An 18,328-nucleotide genomic window follows, 5' to 3' on the forward strand; every position below is an offset into this window, starting at 1 on the left:
CGGTTTTCATTTGTTTTCCTACGGTCCCAACTTTTTTTGGAGTTGGGATTGTACTTTTAAAGTGTCACGATTCCAGCCTCTATATGCTCCTGGAACTCAGGTGCACCTGCCACGCCCACCTCTTCAGGAGCACATGTTAGAGCCAACGCCCCTAAAGTGATTGGTCCCCAGCTGCACCTCATTTCAGAGGATTTAAGAGGGGAGCTGGGGAACAGGTGAGTGGAGAGGTGCGACTCTGAGATCTGTTCTGTTGGTTTGGTTTTGCTCGAATTTACCTTTCTGTCAGTTTAGCCTTAGCTCTGTTAGCCTTAGCTCTGTGTGTTAGCCCTGTATCTTAGTTCTGTATGTTAGCCCCTGTCTGTCTGTCCTGTCTGCTAGTAACTGTTCATGCCTTGTTTAGTTTTGTTCCCGTTTGTCTTAATCTAGTTCGTTTACCTTCGGGTTTAGTAGAGCTTAGTACCGTTCGTGTATGTTTAGTTTAGCATTTAGCATAGGTCTTGTTAGTTTGTCTTGTTCCTACCTGTCTTGTGTAACCTTGTCGTGTGTCTTGTCTTTTTGTTATTATTAAACTCTTTTGTTAAATCCATCTCTGCATGTGTGTCCGCCTGCTCTTGTCTCGTCATAGCCCATAGCGTTACATAAAGCTTGTATGATTTAGAAGTGTGTATGATTTAATAACCCTCTTAACTAACTGTCTGGCGCTCAGGTGGTGCAGTAGTAAAAAACGCTAACCTACTACCGCTAAAAATCTGGGGTTTTAATCTGTGGTGCTATCAGCCAGTCGGGTGTCAACACAGACATGAATGGCTGCATGAAAACATTTCTAGCCACTTCAAGATGCACTTCTCAGTTCCAAAGGGTTGCGTCAGAGGGGCATCCGGTGCAAAATCTGTGGATAGGCTCAATTATTTGCAATACCTGACATTAGGCATTTTAAACTCAATCACCCTGATGAAAACGTGAGTCAAGCAGAAGAGATCAGAATAATTGCCTGCACACTCGATGCACCTGTTAATAATAATAATAATAATACATTTTATTTATATAGCGCTTTTCAAGATACTCAAAGACGCTTTACATAAGACAAATAATCAAAACAAATACGTACATACACCATACAAATCAAATCATAGTACAAAATCAAAATAGTACATCAACATCAAGAATAATTAAGATAAAAACAAAGAGAGCAGCATAAGACAGTTCATTAAAAATTAGCTAAATTATGAGAGAGAACAACAAATATAGAACAATTTCTTAAAATTAGACAGAAACAGGACAGATTTACATGCAATCAGGAAACTGAAAACTTTACAAGTTTTAGGATCTAGGACTAGTGTTTTATTTGGATTTTATTGTAATTATATTTCTGCTGATGGTTTTTCTGTTGATGCGCACACACACATATAACATGTATTTAAATCTAAACTTTGTGAAAAAAACAAATGATGCAATAAATCCTGGAACTTCAAGCATTGGCTCAGTGCGAACAAGAAACCGAAGGAATATTTCACTCTAAATTTTAACAAAATGAAAAAGTGCAAAGAAACTGGGCTGGGTGGTATATCGAAAAATATGGATATATTTGATATTACATTTTACACGATGTTGAAAATGACCATATCGTTATATCGAGTATGCCTAGGATACACAGGTTACCATGTTCTCTTTCACACATGCACACATACATACGCCACATGGGCCCACCATTATCAGTGGGTGCCGCTATACTAATTTTCCCCACGTTCATTAAGCTCATTCATGTCTACCTCATTAATAACTAATAAGTCCGGCAACTATGAAGAAAAATGAACTAAGTGGCGAAGATTTAATACCAAAAAAGACGTAGGGATGATGCGCAACAGAGTAGAGTTTTGTGCAGTAAATATTCTGGGAGCATAAAGGAAAACATTTACAAAAAAGTGGATTATATCCCTAATGGAACAACACACTGATATAGCTTTGGTCTCAATTTGAGGAACAGAAGCTCAGGTAAGCAGCGGTTATAATTTCATGCCGCTGATCTGGGTCACGGTGCTGCTGTTTACCATGCGCTTTCATTTTGCAATGATAGCAAAGCATTATCAAATATTGAACTTTTTCGGGATTTTTTTGATACTTTTTTGAAGTAAAATGGACAGACGAAATGTAATTGTGAGTTTCTGCTGATTTGTTGTAATAGTTCAAAATATAAAGACTCAGAATATGAGCAGTGGTCTGCCATTGTACTTTGTTAAGTTTACATTATATCGTGTCGTATCGTAATATCGCCCAGCCCTACTCTATACTAGAGATGGGGCGATCGATCGACTTTAAATCGATATCGGCCGATTTTCAATCAAAATATGCTATCGACGATCGGACGATATTTCCCAAATGTAGCCGATCCGATCACTTGATATATAAAGATCACGTTAAGCTTAACAGCTCAGTGAATTGATCCAGACTTTGCGCTACAAAACACGAACCATCACATCACCATTCATCAACCATCATACAGAAACCATCATGAAAGCTCTTCACGACCTAAAATAACAGAATTAACGTTGTGCATCATACATACGATGCATTTTGCTGACTGAAATATTTACTTTAAAAAGATAATACAACCCGGTCACATCTGAGCCGATTCTATCAGCACATTATTCATTGCTTTTGATGTAAATGAGAACAGAAACGTTACAGAGCCAATCAGAGGCAAAAGTTTATTCATTACCAAATTCGTTAGTTCAGGATCATCTGCTAAACTTTTAGGGTAATCAGAACTTTTAGCTCCACAGACGGAACGAGTCTGACTCGGTGACCGCTCTGTGGTAATAGCGGTTTAATTAAGCTTTTTAATGAAGCTTTTTAATGTAAGAAAGTCACACAAAATGTTCTGTAGTAGCTGGTGTTTATTTAAAACCACAGCATTTATTAATAACAGTAAACACGGAGAGAGAAACTTACGCGTCACATTCGACTCCTGAATCAGAATCATTTAAAGCGACACTGTGAACAAAGCGTTTTTTTAAAGAAACACACACACGCTGTTGCTTTCGGTTTATCTTCACTGTGAGGCTCTTTTTAAGTTTTTTTCAGACTAAACTGGATAACATTAAACCTGTGTGTGTGTGTGTGTGTGTGTGGTCAGTTAGACTAATAAGATATGTCTCCTGTGGGTGAAAAAAATAATTGTTTGGTTACTTTATTATTTACTGCTGATTTTGCGCTAAAAATTGCATGTCACCCCCCCCCCCACACCCCGATCGAAATCGACTATCGGCCGATTGCCCTGAAAGGAGATCGGAGATCGCAATCGATGCCAAAAAACCCGATCGGTCCATCTCTACTCTATACCATCCTACACAAAACAAAAGAAACACAAGACCGGTTTCAAATACAAAGCTAAGTAGCAGGCAATATATATTACAGCCTGACACAGTTACAGTACATGAGTGTGTAAAATACAGGCTGAGCAGTCTCCATCAAGGCTGCCTTTCTCCATCACGACTGCCGTTCTCATCACTTTCTAAAATCTCATTGCACTCCATGGAGACCTCTTGTGGACTCTCCTTATTAACTGTGCTCTCTGTCTGCATGCTGTCCTCATCAGGAGGGTCCACTCGAGGCCTGGGTTTGGAAACAATTTCCTCACACACGTTCAGCAGAATCTGTCGCAAAACAAGAACATGAACCAGAGTAAACATGAAGTAAATACAGGTGTATATTATAGTCCCTTAAAAAGTCCCTCGCTCAGAGGCCCAACTGTTGCAATATGGCCGAGTGGGGCTTAAACTAGCAACCTTCTGACCACTAGTCCATTATCTTAACTACTGAGCTACCACTGCTGTGTTAATTACTAAGTTCAGGGGTTTGGATCCAGCTCACTGCTAACGTGTTTCAAATCAATAATACTGTATAAAATCATTTATGATTTCAACTTGTTCAACAGTTTGGGGAAGGTCCATAAAGTCATCTATATGGCTTTCGGTTGCTGTTGCCACTGTGGATCATTCTCCTGAACATGCTATACATTAGGCAGTTGTAGCCCAGCGGGTAAGGTACCGGACTAGTAACCGAAAGGTATCTGGTTCAAGTCCCCCAACTGCCGGGCTGCCACTCTTGGGCCCTTGAGCACTGCCCTTAACCCTCAGTTGCTTAAACAGTATACTGTCACAGTCCTGTAGGTCGCTTTGGATAAAAGTGTCTGCTAAAAGCTGAAAATGTAAACACCCCACCTGCATGTCCTCCCTCACAGCATCCATAAACCTCCTCTTCGGTTTCCTCTCCTCCTCAGCACCCTTCCCCCCACAGAACTCCCATTCCTCCTCTGCACATGCCCAAATCATCCCAATCTAGCTTTGTCTCCAAAACATCCTACCAGCAATAGATAAACTTGTTCCTAATCCTTTCCATCACCGTCATACCCAGCGAGAATCGCAGCATCTTTATAAGCATCTCTGCCACCTCCAGCTCCCTGTCCTGTCTATTTGTCAGCACCACTGCCTCCAAGCCGTACAACATAGCAGACGCTTACGGTTGTGAACGAGACGTCAAAAAAGCTCACACTCGGGTGCGTACATACATTTGGCTATCTACTGTATGGTTGTTTTGATCAGCGGTATATGACTTACATGGAGCTCTTACAGTTTGTGCAGGTATGTCTGCTTGTCTTGGTCTGAACCCTCCTCATACAACCAGTTCTCTGTCAGATTCAAAAGCTCCATGAACTTCTGCTGGTCCTGGAAGCACAAAGATCTTTATTTTGAATCTAAATGACCCTTAAAAAGAAATGACTTGATTAAACAACACTGTCCTTTATAGAGTACAACACAATACAATGTAAATTATGATAAGAAGATTTTTATATCCTGAGAGGATACTGAAGTGAAATAAACAATAGGAAAAAAAAGGGGTGAAAAGGGCAGAGCTGGGCAAAAGCTTTATATGCAGGGGACATCTTGAGGGCTTACACTGGCACCTATGAAGGATTGATAGGGACCCTCCAGTTTATGTCGATAGAAGTACACACTCTCTTCCACTGCATTTTTGGCGTTGTTCCTTTCCTTCTCCTGCTGGTCCTGATGGATCATCTGTTGCTGTATAAAAACAGAAAGGAAGTGTAAAGAGAAGGATCTCAGCTTGTTTGGAGGAAGGGGTCAGAGCACAGGGTCAGCCATATGTATTCAGCCATAGCTCAACCCACTGAGCTACCATGACAGATTTTATTAAAATGGATTTTTTCAAATGACGTTTTATGTGCAACTGTGTCCACAGGTGATTTATCACTAACACAGAGATTTCGAGTGACTTTGAAACCACCAGTGGACGTGATGATTCGAATCCCAAACTCCCAATGGTAATTATCATTTTTAAAATTTAAACAAAGGCCCCGCAGCGCTACTCCGACTCGCTTCTATTCATCGCCCTGAGTAATCTCTAAAAACAACATCAATCTTAAACGCAAGCGTTACCTCCAGATCTATGAGGGTATTAACGTGATCCTTGGGGAGCTGCAGAGTAATCCTTTCTTCGATTGGCAGAGCCACATGTTTGACCTTCATCTAGGCTTTTTTAGCACTGGGTGGATGACCACTCGCCTCTCCGTTCTGCTACACAGGCAAGGAACAGACCAACAACTTTGCATAGCATAGTAGTTTAAAGTGACAGATAATATACTTCAGAGTAAATTGAAATACAAATTTCTAAGCACACACACACACACACACACACACACACACACACACACACACAGTCTCACTAAGCTGTAAGTGAGAGATGGAGCTCACTTACGCCCAGTGGGTGAGAAAGATTCGGCTCTTTATCCATGGGGGGGCACTGGGCTGGGGTTTCCCTGTCTAGCGGGACTTGTGAATGATCGTTTGTCTCTTGTCCTAGAACCAACAGTGCACACACGCACATTTCATCACAGCTTTAAATATCTGCCCACTGTCACCCTCATAGCAGCACTTCCCCACTTTTCTATCTTTAATGACAGGCTGTGTTGGTACTTTAAAGATTCGTTGTAAACAAATAACAGGGTCGTTGCGGGTCCGGTTCCACCAAGAAACCCTGGGTGCAAGGCAACCAAGTATTATTTTTGCAGTGAGCCCAGTGTTTCTGGGTGGCACCAGACAAGCACAACCATGACTAGAATAAAGTGGTACTTAAAATGAGTGACACAGTAAATCGTTTAATATTGACCAAAAATTGATTGCAAATGACTCACTTTTTTTTAAATTTATATTTTCTTAATGCATTTTCTCCCTTTTTAGCGCGTCCAATTGCCCCATTGCATCATGCTTCCTCTCCACCAATGCCGATCTCTGCTCTGATTTAGGAGAACGAAGCTAACCCACGCCCCCTCCGAGATTCGATACGATGTATTCGAGATCCCAGCTCTGGTTCCAGCGTGTGTTTTTACCGCTGTGCCACCTGAGCGGCCCAAATGACTTACTTTTAACCTGAAACATTGAAAAGAATTAAATGTAAAAGACCCGAGATACTTAAAAATAAATAAAATAAATCAGCAAACCTGTCCATCAATTTCTTCAGAGCCTTCCTGGATGCTCATTCCCTCAGTGACGGTTTCTCCCAGTTCCACCTCGTTATCTACAGAGCTGATCTTCATCACAGCAGTGGCTGAAACCACCTCAACAATGCCACTGGCATTCACCTGAACTTTTACCTTTACCCTGGATTTCTCACCATTATTTTGGACTTGGATAGTCTGGACTTTATACTGCCCTGGAGAGAGGGAAGAGCCAGAAATAAAACAACTAAAAATCCAGGTGGAGGAAAAAGCAAAAATCTGCAGCACAAAACAAAGAAAAAAGTAAGAATAAGAACTACGTAGAAAAGCACAAGAGGACGTTCGCCCACAGGGACATAAGCCTACGCTGCCCCAGGCAACCGTCAAAAAAACGTGGGTGGCCATGCGCTCATCCCACAGGGGCTTCAGTGATAAGCCCCCAGTGAAATGCACGACCACACAGGAAAAAAGGAATAAAACGATTCTCACATGGAAACCGAGTCCTGAAAAAGCATGGAGAGAGAGAGGAACTCAGTAAAAACGGGGAGCTGCTATAAGAAGAATGAAGCAGCCACTTCACCTACAAACACAGCCCACAACCAGTGTGAATCCACTCAAAAGGTGCCATCCTGGGCCGCTCAGGTGGCGCAGCGGTCCTCAGGTGCACAGGGGCGGGGAAGGAGTGCGTTGATCAGAGTGTGTCTCTCTGTACACAGGGCTGATCTGCATTAGCACTCGCCCACGGGTCAGAGGGGGCGTGGGTTACCTTCATTCTCCTCAATCAGACCGGGAATCGACATTAGTGGAGAGGAAGCATGATGCAATCGAGCACTTGGACGTGCTAAAAGTCGGGAGAAAATGCATAAACAAAATACAAAAAAAAGGTGCCATCCTGCCACCTATGGAGGCAGCTCGCCCATCCATGGCAGAGAGGCAGAAAAGCACAAACACCGTACAACACACGACAAAGAGGTGGTATTTAAAGAGGTCTGATTACAGAAAACAACACTGTCAGTCATCTGTGCCTCCATGCCCCTTGATGGTCAGTATGGCATGACAGGTGGGCATGATTCTGTAACCTGCACCCCTCTGCCTATCTCTATGGCAGGTGGGCCAGTTACATTTAAAACAGATACATTAGCATGTTTTCTTATTACACATAACACTTTTTGTAAAGTGTCATTTTAGAGCCATTACACTTTGTATTGAAATTGATGTATATTTTGTAAAATAGAGTAATTGTATAAAACTCACCAATCTGAGCCTCAGGAAAGGGTAGAGGTTTAGGATCTGAATTAAACTCCTCCAGGACAAGTGGTTTGTTCCTGTGGAACGTGATAACTTTGGAATATGGACAGGGATGATTCTTGGCGAATAGTTGATGGCGACTGGTAAAATAGAGTAACAAAGCAGTGTGAATAGCAAATTCAGGATTAGCATTTTTTTTAAATCAGGGTCCTTACACAGCGTATGAAGACCCACCCACCCATACAGAGTCTGGCCCCCACCCTGCAGATCCGGTGGCCAATTGGTATCTGCTGCAGGCACTGCCAATTATGCCCTCCAGATGGCGCCCAGCCGACCACCAGCGTGACAACACCGAGTTTCGAACCGTGGAGTTCAGAAACTTGGTGCTGGTGAGCTAGGGGAATATCCCGCTGTGCCACCTGGGCGCTACATTTTTTTCAAAGATGTAAACAACCCCCTACCCTCCAGAAGTAAACCAACATTCAGAAACCAAGTGACAGAAAAAGTACATCCTTCCTTCCTCAAGTCATTAAGAGAGAAATGTGCCAGGTGTTACTAATCAAATACTCAAGCTTAGGTAATTATACTTGCTTTACTTCTTAGGAATAAATGACTACTTATTGAAGTCTGTAGTATGTTTTCATTCTCTACTCCTGAGAAAGGTTCTGAGAAATAAAAAGCTCCAAGCTGTGCTTACGATGTGGCTTCATCTGCTTCGTTGCTCCAGGCTAGAGAGACTGGAAATGGGATGACGTCTGTGATGGAGAAATCTCGCACTCTGAATGCAGGGGACAGCACGGCACACTGCAGAGAAGAGGACAGTCGCTATGCTGTAAACGCACCTGCCACTGTCACGACAACATCTTTTGTCTTAATTAGGTGAGAAAACGATGATTAATCATTAGATTCCACAATCCTTTGTTTTCATATAAATGTGCTATATGGATGGCTGGCCAAGTATAATGCAAACCATTTCCAAATCCATTTCAAAAGGTTTCGGACACCCGTACGCGTGTAGCTGGTATAACAGTGTAGGAGAGATTGGGATAGAGTAAAGGAGAGTAAACAGCAAAATGACTAATTTCATTTTAATTTAATTTTCATCAACCGATATATCTTGGTCACAGAAATGGCAAATCTGGTTCCATCGGGAAACGCTGGGCGCAATGCCGTAATAACATGGACAGGGCCTCAATCCATTGCAGGTCTTCAGAAAGGGGGGGGTGTTGGAGCCTATCCCAGCTTTTTCAATGGGCGCAAGGTACACAGTAACACCCTGGACAGGATGCCAGTCCATCGCAGGGCAGACACACATACACACACCCATTCACCTATAGGGCAATTCAGTGTCTCCAGTTAACCTGACTGCATGTTTTTGGAGCTCCCAGAGGAAACCCACACAGACACGGGGAGAACATGCAAACTCCCCACAGAAAAGATCTGGACCGACCTGCCTGGGGATCGAACCCAGGACCTTATTGCTGTGAGGCGACAGTGCTACCCACCGAGCCACCGTGCCGCCCCCAATTAAATCTGTGCAGATCAGTCATTAATCCTACTCTGAAACCCATTAATCTACACCGATCAGCCAAAATATCAGGACCACCTTTTAAAAATGTGCATGTCATTGTCTAAATGTTCGGCTGACGATAGTGTTGACTGCAGAAGATATGATTGGGCATAAGACCTGAATGCCAACCGACAGTGGTCTGAGGAGAGACTAGCCAGAAACTGCCGAAAGGTTGTTGGGTGGCCGAGACCCATTCTACCAAAGACCATGTAGGGTATCGAGTCTGGGACAGACCAAAAGAAGAGCGACTTTGGCTCAAATTGCAAATCGTTTTAATCCTGACGATGAGGTGAAAGTGTCAACACACAGTGCATCAAAGATCCTACTGTGTTGGGACAATCAAAGCTCCAGACTAACTCCTGTCCACTTTAGAAAGCACAAGGAATGGGCGCGTAGGCAAAGGAGAAAACCCTGATTCCTTTAAGATCATGTGAACAGCCAGGCACATGTGCATTATTTACGTATGGAATAGGTGGCACTGGGATGCACTGTGAGTTGAAGGAACCTGCTGGTAATGCCCTGGTACCAGATATTACAAGACTCATTCAGATGTATTGTGGAGTCCATGTGTCAAGAGTTAGAGCTGTTTTTACAGCATATTAAGTGGGTGGTTTTTATGTTTTGGCTTATCAGTGTAGCTTAATAATCATTCTGAAAATCAACTTGAAAATTAATTTGTTTTTTTTCGGATAAAAATAAAGAAAAAAACAAAACAAAAGAAAGCTGATTGATGGCATCCCCATGTGGTGCAGACCTGTGTACCTGTAAAGCACAGCCTCTGGCTACAGCCTCATCTACATTTTCAGCATTTAGCAGACGCTTTTATCCAAAGCGACTTACACGATGAGCTGAACACGATGAGCAATTGAGGGTTAAGGGCCTTGCTCAGGGACCCAACAGTGGCAACTTGGTGGTGGCGGGGCTTTAACTGGCAACCTTCTGTTTACTAGTCCAGTACCTTAACCACTGAGCTATCACTGCCCTCATCTGCGTTCAGAGTAGTGCTGACCTCCCGTTTAAAGAACTTGCTGATTTGAGCTCTCACAGCAGGGATGCGTGTTGCTCCCCCGACAATCTCCACTGCACTGATGTCCTGCATCTGCACCTGCGCCTGGTCCAGAGCGGCCATTAAAGGAACGGACACCCTCTCAATCGGATTGGCACACAGCTCCTCAAATTTAGCCCTGAACGCAGACACATGGGCCAGGGTTTCATTTAGATAAACAGATCCTTCGTGTTTATACAGCTGTACTAACATTTACATTTTACAATTTCTGCATTTAGCGGATGCTTTTATCCAAAGCGACTTACAGTAATGTGACAGTATATTGTCTAAGCAACTGATGGTTAAGGGCCTTGCTGAAGGGCCCAACAGTGGCAACTTGGCAGTGGTGGGGCTTGAACCAGTGACCTTTTGATTGCTATTCCAGTACCTTAACCGCTAGGCTACAACTGCCACATACTAAAAACTACTAAATGTCATTTCTAGTAAAGCACTTTTTTTACTTTCGGCTGCCCCTTTATATAGGGGTGGCCACAGCCAATCTGGTCCACGTTTTTTACCCTGGACGCCCTTCCTGACCCTCGGGTATCGTCCCTTATAGAAAATGCAGGGCTTAGGCTTTATTGCAATTCAAAGAGGAGATTGACTCACACTCTGTGAAGGTGGACTTCTCTGTACAGCATCTTCTTCTGCCTGTATCATTTTGTATATTATCAAAGCCAGGCACTTGTTTTAGAGGACGATAGAGAATCTAATGGAACCTGTCAGGAGTTTTAGAGAACTACAGTCTCTTTGGAGTTCAAGTAATGCTGTGCCTATAAGTTTTATCAGCCAGACAGATTGCGGCTCCAGTCTCGGGTGCCGAGACGCCACAAAGCCTTTCTTTTTTTACTCTTTATATAGAGCATTAAAGGCTAATACTGTCACTGTGACTGCGAACGAAATTCCCTGGACGCGACATCCACAAAACAAGGTGAGCGTGTGTCCTACCTGTTCTATTTCCCCGACACGTCCTTATCATCCATAAAGCACTCGATGTTCAGGGGAATATCTGTAGAGTTGCTGCTCATCAGCTTCCTGAGTCTCTCGCACTCCTGCTGGAGTCGCACCAGAGCTCGACGCCGGGATTTCACATCCAGCTTGTACCTGGCCTTGAACTCGGCGCAGAAGTGCTCCACCAGTCTCTGATCAAAGTCCCGGCCTCCCAAGCATGGATCAAAAGCAGTGGAGAGCACCTGCAGGACGTTTCAGCACATATTAAAGACAGTCTGATGTCGTACACTTTTCCTGTGATATGTGGGGTCGACCAAGGTGCTCGGGTGGCACAGTGGTGAATTATGTTAGCCCACTACCTTTGAGATCCGGGGTTCAACTCTCAGCTGTAAAAATTGTGACAAATCAGTTATATGTGCTAAAATGACCCCTTAATGACCCCTAAATATGGTATCAGGCAAAGGAGAGAAATTATTTTATACTTATTCATTTAATTACTCTTATGAATTAAAAACTCTTGTCTGTCTCAATTTCTGCCTCGTGTCACAGGTTCAGGTTGGTTGGGTTGATGTTTTATTGTGCTCATTGAGCCTCTTAATACCAATCAAGCATCTTTTAAATGACACAGCCTGTCTAAACATGTGCATCCTTTTGCAATCACAATATCACCATTAAAAATATTCACTTAAAATATTAAGGGGGCTCGGATGGCTCAGGGTTTTTTTTATGCTAGCCCACCACTGCTGAGATCTGGGTTCGAATCTCAGCAGTGCTGTCACCCGGCCAGACGTCTACAAAGACATGATTGGCTATGTCTGAGGGGTGGATGGCCGAAGCACTGTGATGTATTTGTGTCCTGTCAGAGGCATTTCTGCCTTGCGTTCAGTGTTTCCTGGTAAAACCGTGCTCGACAAGATAGATGTATGGATAGATAGATATGATTCAACTTTATTGTCATTGATCAGTACAGGTACAAGGCAACGAAATGCAGTTAGCATCTACCAGAAGTGCAAATAGTAGCATTGTGCAAAAAAACTGAAAATAATAGTAAACGTATATATCTATAATTAATATATAATTATATCTATAGCTAGTTACATATATGGCATTATGTCTATGTACATAGTACTATATACATAATAGTAATAATAATAATAATAATAATAATAAGCATATGAATAAAAAATGGGATGTTAGGTATGTATTATAATAAGAACAGTAATAATAAAGATGTGTAAAATAAATAACTATACAAGTGTGACTATAACTGTGTAAAGACCCTTATCAGGGTCAAATGATTGATGATTATAAACTACTTATATGAACATGACAGTAAGTTCTGTGTACCTAATTAGCCTTTCCAGTCACATGATCAAAATCCAACTGATTAAGATGTGGTGAAGAAGGATGGACTGAAACCTCAACAAGCGTGAATTAAAGGTGTAATAGTAGTAGTGTTTAATAAACCTGAAGATCTGTTTAACATTGAGGGTCCTTGTAAGCACACAGCTGAGCAACTGCTTACCTTCAGCTTTCCTTTATTGAAGGCGCAGGCAGACGCCTGAAGTGCTGAGTGCCCCATGTCGACGAAGAAGACGATCTTAGGCTTCTCGTCAGGACTGGGCAAATCTTGCTTGTATATGCCATAATTCAGTGCCACTAAAAGACAAACAATACAATCATATCAGTGTGCACTTAAAGAAAGAGCAGTGACTGGCAGAAACGTAGTAAAAAATAAACAGCATACTGGCTGTGGTGTCATTCATCAACCTCAGGCAATTCAGGCCGGCGATCTTGACAGCGTCCAGCACTGATCTCCGTTCTGAATCAGTGAAGAATGAGGGGATCTATGCATGATAACAACATTCACATGGCCAACAAAAAAAGAAAACAAACCCAAAAACAAACACGCTCTGATTGGTGCTTATCAGAGTTGTATGTAATGTAGATACCCCTCTCATTAATGCTCCCTTAGGCAGTGCTTAATGGATCAATGACGAGGTTTTACATGATATGCATCTACATATGCATCAAACTCTTGTTGTTGTCCTATTATTGCATGTGGTACAACCAAATATTAATAGGAAAAAAGTAGGTATGTAGGACACAACCAACAGAGTTCTCACCAGCCATTTATAGCCACAGAACTGCCGCTCATTGGATGTTTTTTGTTTGGCACAACTGGAGAGACAAACTCAAAGCCTAACACCAACAACTATGCCATACGTTTAAGTCACTTAAATCACATTCAATGACTGACTGACTAACTGGAAAAGCACATAAATAAGCAACTGCAATGAACCAGCTGACACCTATCCAGCTGACCATAATTACACTACGGAAATAATCAACACCCCCCCGCCGTGTGTCGTGTACATGCAGCCTTGATGGTTAATATCTAGTGAGCGCTGTGGAACATGATGTATTATGAAAGCACAAGTGAGTATCAGTGCTAAAGTTTGCGAAAGAAACGTACAGAGATGACACACTCCACTACTCTCTTCTGTAAGTTGGCCTCCGCAGTTTCCTTCAGTTTGGTCAGTAGCATGGCGGTGATCTGCTCGATGCCAAACCGGTGCTCCTTCTCCATGTATGTAACGTAGACAACAGACAAAATCGTTTTCAAGCCAGTGAAAAAAGATAAAGGTCACGTCCTGTACAAGCATTACACGGCTGATCTCCTGTAGAACCAATTAGCATGTTCTTTCACTGACAGACTCATTCGGATGATTAGGCCTCATTAGGAACGATATGAAGAACTTCTACTACAGATTCGTTTAGATTTTCTGTTAGTTAAGGATGATAATCAGTTGGTATTCCTAACCTTTTCAGACACTAGATGAAATAAAGGAATGAATAAAGGGTGCTCGTGTGATGCTGGAGTAAATTATGTTAACTCACTGCTGTTAAGATCTAGAGTTTAAATACTCATTGGTGCTAAACGCCTACATACAGACATGATTGACTATGTCTGTCGGTTGGGGGGTGGGTGATGGCTGAGGCCCTGTGATAGATTGACGTCCTGTCCGTGTTGTGTTACTGCATTACGCCCTGATTCCAGGGTAAACTGACCTACCAGGCTAAAGTGATGGTAAAAAATGAAAAAGAATTAATAAATGAACTATCAATCACTGCAGTTTAATCACACAGCTCTCAACATTGGAACCTAATTTCATTAAGCTTTATTAACTGCATTCTGTCTCGCGTGTCGAGGTGCGATTAGATTGGAGTTCCCAAGAAAACAGAGAACAAACTAAAGAATCCAACTTACGTAGGAGCTAAAACAGCAAAGATTACACGGTGGGTGAATTCAGATTCCTACAGAGAGCTTTGCCTCAGACAGCAATTGCATCTGATCAGCACTTGCATGTGGAACCAAACTCAGGTCTCAGCAGTGGTGAGTAAACATCATCGTAATAAGGCTGTTTGGGAAGTGCAGCAGTAAATAGCGCTAGCTTAATACGGCTGAGATCCAGGGTTTAAATCCCCAGCGATGCTATCAGCCGGCTGGGTGTCTACAGACATGATTGGCTACGTCTGGGGGGGAGGGATGTCCGAGGCGCTGTGATGGATTAGTGGATTACCCTGTGCAGGGTGTGTTACTGCATGTGTGCCTAGTGACCTTTAACCTTTGCACCAACTCTGTCATCACACAATGTGACCAGCTCAACTTATATTGTTATATACAGGTCAGCTCGAAAAAGTGATCTTCTGAAACTTGACGTACTTTATCACTCTGCCATTCGGTTTGTGATAAATGCTCCATATAAAACACATCACTGTACCCTTTATTCTACTGTGAACTGGCCATCTTTACACACTCGTCGTGCTATTCATTGGTTTATGCTTATATACAAAACCCTGCTTGGTTTGTCTCCTCCCTATTTGTGTCATTTATTGCAAACCTCATCTTCAGTTTATTATACTCGCGCTGCTCATCGTATTTCACTGAAGGTTCCTAAAACAAACACCATTTTTGGTCAGTCATCATTTCAAGTGGCTGCAGCCATAGACTGGAACAAACTGCAAGAAACTCTAAGGCTGGATACATTTATTTCTAAGACAACTTTTAAAAAACAAATTACAGATATCTTAAGAGATACATGCAGCTGTATGACAAATTGATTTTTCTTTTATACTGTTGCTGGATGATTCGACTATGTGTTATTGTATTGTGATCATCGTTGTTTGTTTTCAGTGTCTTATGTAAATTTGTTTGTATGATTGTTCCTCAAGAGGCTTTGCCTTTTGCCAGGCCGCCATTGTAAATAAGAAGCAGTTCTTAATGACTTGCCTGGTTAGATAAAGGTTAAATAAAACACTGGCCTTCTCTGCTTGGACCATGGGATCCTGAAAGAGTCTGCCATGAAATCTCTTGAAATGATACACAGTTCTGCCAATGTTGGTTATGATCTGAAAAAGATTAGAATATATTAATAACATCAACAGAATCATTTTTAAATAAACAAAATGGTATATTTAATTACTAAATGCATGGATTAGCCTCCTGCATGGATTGGCACCCTGTCTGGGGTGAATTCCTGCCTTGTGCCCAATGCTTTCGGGGAAACGGGTTCCACTACAACCCTGATCAGGATAAAATGGTGGTAGAAAGTGAAATCCAAGATCACACTAAATGCTGATATTACTAAAAGCTGCACATTTTCATTTAATCTTCATCAACCGCTTCAGCTTGGTCAGGGTCGCAATGGGTCTGGTCTCCCAGAATCACGGGTCACAATGCTGTAACACCCCCCCGACAGAGCACACTAAAATCCCAGTGTGTATACCTGGCCTGACTTCAAGAAAGTTCTGCAAATATGATGCGAATTTGTAACGGTAGCATGAGCTACTAGGTTTGGTTCATATGTGAATGACCTATGTCTCATAAAATTATGCCAACTCTGATACAGTGCCCATCCCTATTGTGCCTTTCCATCCTTCAATCTTGTCTCACCTGGTTTTTGGCACCGTTTCCGACGGATCTGTTCTTTGGCCCAAACGTCACAACAGCGCTGTAAAAGAAAAAGAGTGTTTGACTCATAAAACAGTAAGGTCACAGTGACATGGAGTGTATATAGCTTAGTCCATAAGTCATCATGACACGTCACTGGATTGGAACACAGCCTGAGTGGGAACAGAGACAGTCTGCATGGGGATTTATGTGGAACATAAGATGTTTAATAATCTAACATGATTACAAATATTTATCAGTCTCAAATTTATATTAAACGTACTTCATTTTACTTTTACCAACAGCTTTATCCTGGTCAGTGTTGTTTGCAGATCCAGTTTCACTTGGAAACATTGAGTGCAAGGCAGGAATACCCTGGACATGGTGGCCATCCATCGCTGTGCTTTGTTGGCCATCCCCTCCTTACCACCATCATAGCCAATCATGTCTGTGTAGACGCCCGGCTGAGTGATAGCACTGATCTAACCCAGACTGTCTAAAACAAACAAATCTAAAGACTCTAGCAGATTTATTCTTCGTGCTCTTCTTTTTTTATGTGACCTGGCTTATAACCCCCTCAGTAGTTCTGTTTAGCAGGTGGAAGTTTCTCCACAAGAGGGAGCCAGCACAGTTTTGTTGTTGTATACATTAATGACAGTGCAATTATTCATGTATAACTTTTATTTTCAAATTCAGTGAGCATTAATGTTGCTAATGATCTGTGAACACTGTATTCTGGTGGGCAGCGCTGTCGCCTCCCAGCAAGAAGGTCCTGGGTTCGATTCCCTGAGTCCTTTCTGTGTGGAGTTTGCATGTTCTCCCTGTGTCCGTGTTGTTTTTACATTTAAATTTTTCAGCATTTAGCAGACGCCTTTATCCAAAGCGACTTACATTACAGTATACAGGCTGAGCAATTTAGGGTTAAGGGCCTTGCTCATGGGCCCAACAGCAGCAACCTGGCAGAGGTGGGGCTTGATCCAGTGACCCTCTGATCACTGGTCCAGTACCTTAACCACTAGGCTACAGCTGGCCAAAGACATGCGGACATGCGGACATGCGGCCAGGCTAATTGAAGATACTGAAAAAATTGCCCCAAATGAGAGTGTGTAAATGTGTGTCCTGCCTGTCAGTCACTCAATGGATAGGACCCACCGCGACCATGACCAGGATAAAGCATTTGTAAAGCAGACAGGGAATGAGTGAAAATTATACATTTACATTTTTGCTATTCAGCAGAAACCTTTATCCAAAGCGACTTACAATACACAGTTGGAAAAAATTGAGAGTTTGGGAGGTTGCTCAAGGGTCCAACAGCAGCAACCTGGTAGGTGTGGGGCTTGAACCAGCAACCTTCTGATTACTAGTTCAACTCATCAGCCGCAGTTTCAATCCCTCCGTTCTTCACAGCAGCGATATAACAATTCTGAAATCCGATATCAAACCCCACCGCGACCATGACCGTCCAGCTCTCTTCCGATCAATATAGAGAGTGATCGCTTCAGTAATAATAATAACGCTGCGCTGCTTTATTTTTGCTTTCTTCCGTTAGTTATCCGGCGTGTCTGTCTCAGTCAGAAATGAAACCGATATCTGACTCATATACAGACGGAGGCGGTTCAGCGGTTCACCGGTTCACCGGTTCAGCGGTTCAGCGCTCCGTCATGTTTATTCCTTCCAACTTCAAACTTTGCAGAACTTTCTCCATTTTACTCCTATTCACCGGTACCAACGTCTACGGCTCGGTTCCAAATCGCTCTCATACTCCATATTTTTGTGCACTACACCGTTTGGAAGGTAATAGCTTCAGCGCCCTACAGTATGCACTTGTCAAATAGAGAGCCGTTTGGGACGCGGCCGATTTATTTCGCGATTCTTCTGACCAATCAGAGCGTTCGGAAATCTGGTTGCTAGGGCAACAATGATGATGATTATTATTATTATTATTATTATTATTATTATTGTTGTTGTTGTTCTTCTTCTTATTATTGTTGTTCTTATTATTATTGTTGTTATTATTTTTATTACTTTTGTTGTTATTATTATTGT

General features: G+C 42.4%; 1 protein-coding gene across 1 annotated transcript; it reads right to left on the minus strand.

The window, feature by feature from the left end:
- Nucleotides 1-1,195: 1,195 nt before the first annotated feature.
- On the minus strand, nt 1,196-17,938 carry hsph1 (heat shock 105/110 protein 1). Its single transcript, XM_063017324.1, is given in 20 exon segments — nt 1,196-3,653; nt 4,617-4,724; nt 4,956-5,081; nt 5,457-5,594; nt 5,776-5,876; nt 6,440-6,446; nt 6,518-6,729; nt 7,769-7,902; nt 8,460-8,566; nt 10,095-10,126; nt 10,311-10,516; nt 11,326-11,570; nt 12,854-12,987; nt 13,076-13,175; nt 13,805-13,927; nt 14,958-14,998; nt 15,194-15,202; nt 15,651-15,741; nt 16,286-16,343; nt 17,626-17,938. Coding segments are annotated over 20 exon segments (2,271 nt in total). The 5' UTR covers nt 17,739-17,938; the 3' UTR covers nt 1,196-3,467.
- Nucleotides 17,939-18,328: the final 390 nt, after the last annotated feature.

Source organism: Trichomycterus rosablanca, chromosome 20, assembly GCF_030014385.1.
Source record: "Trichomycterus rosablanca isolate fTriRos1 chromosome 20, fTriRos1.hap1, whole genome shotgun sequence".
NCBI lineage: Eukaryota > Metazoa > Chordata > Actinopteri > Siluriformes > Trichomycteridae > Trichomycterus > Trichomycterus rosablanca.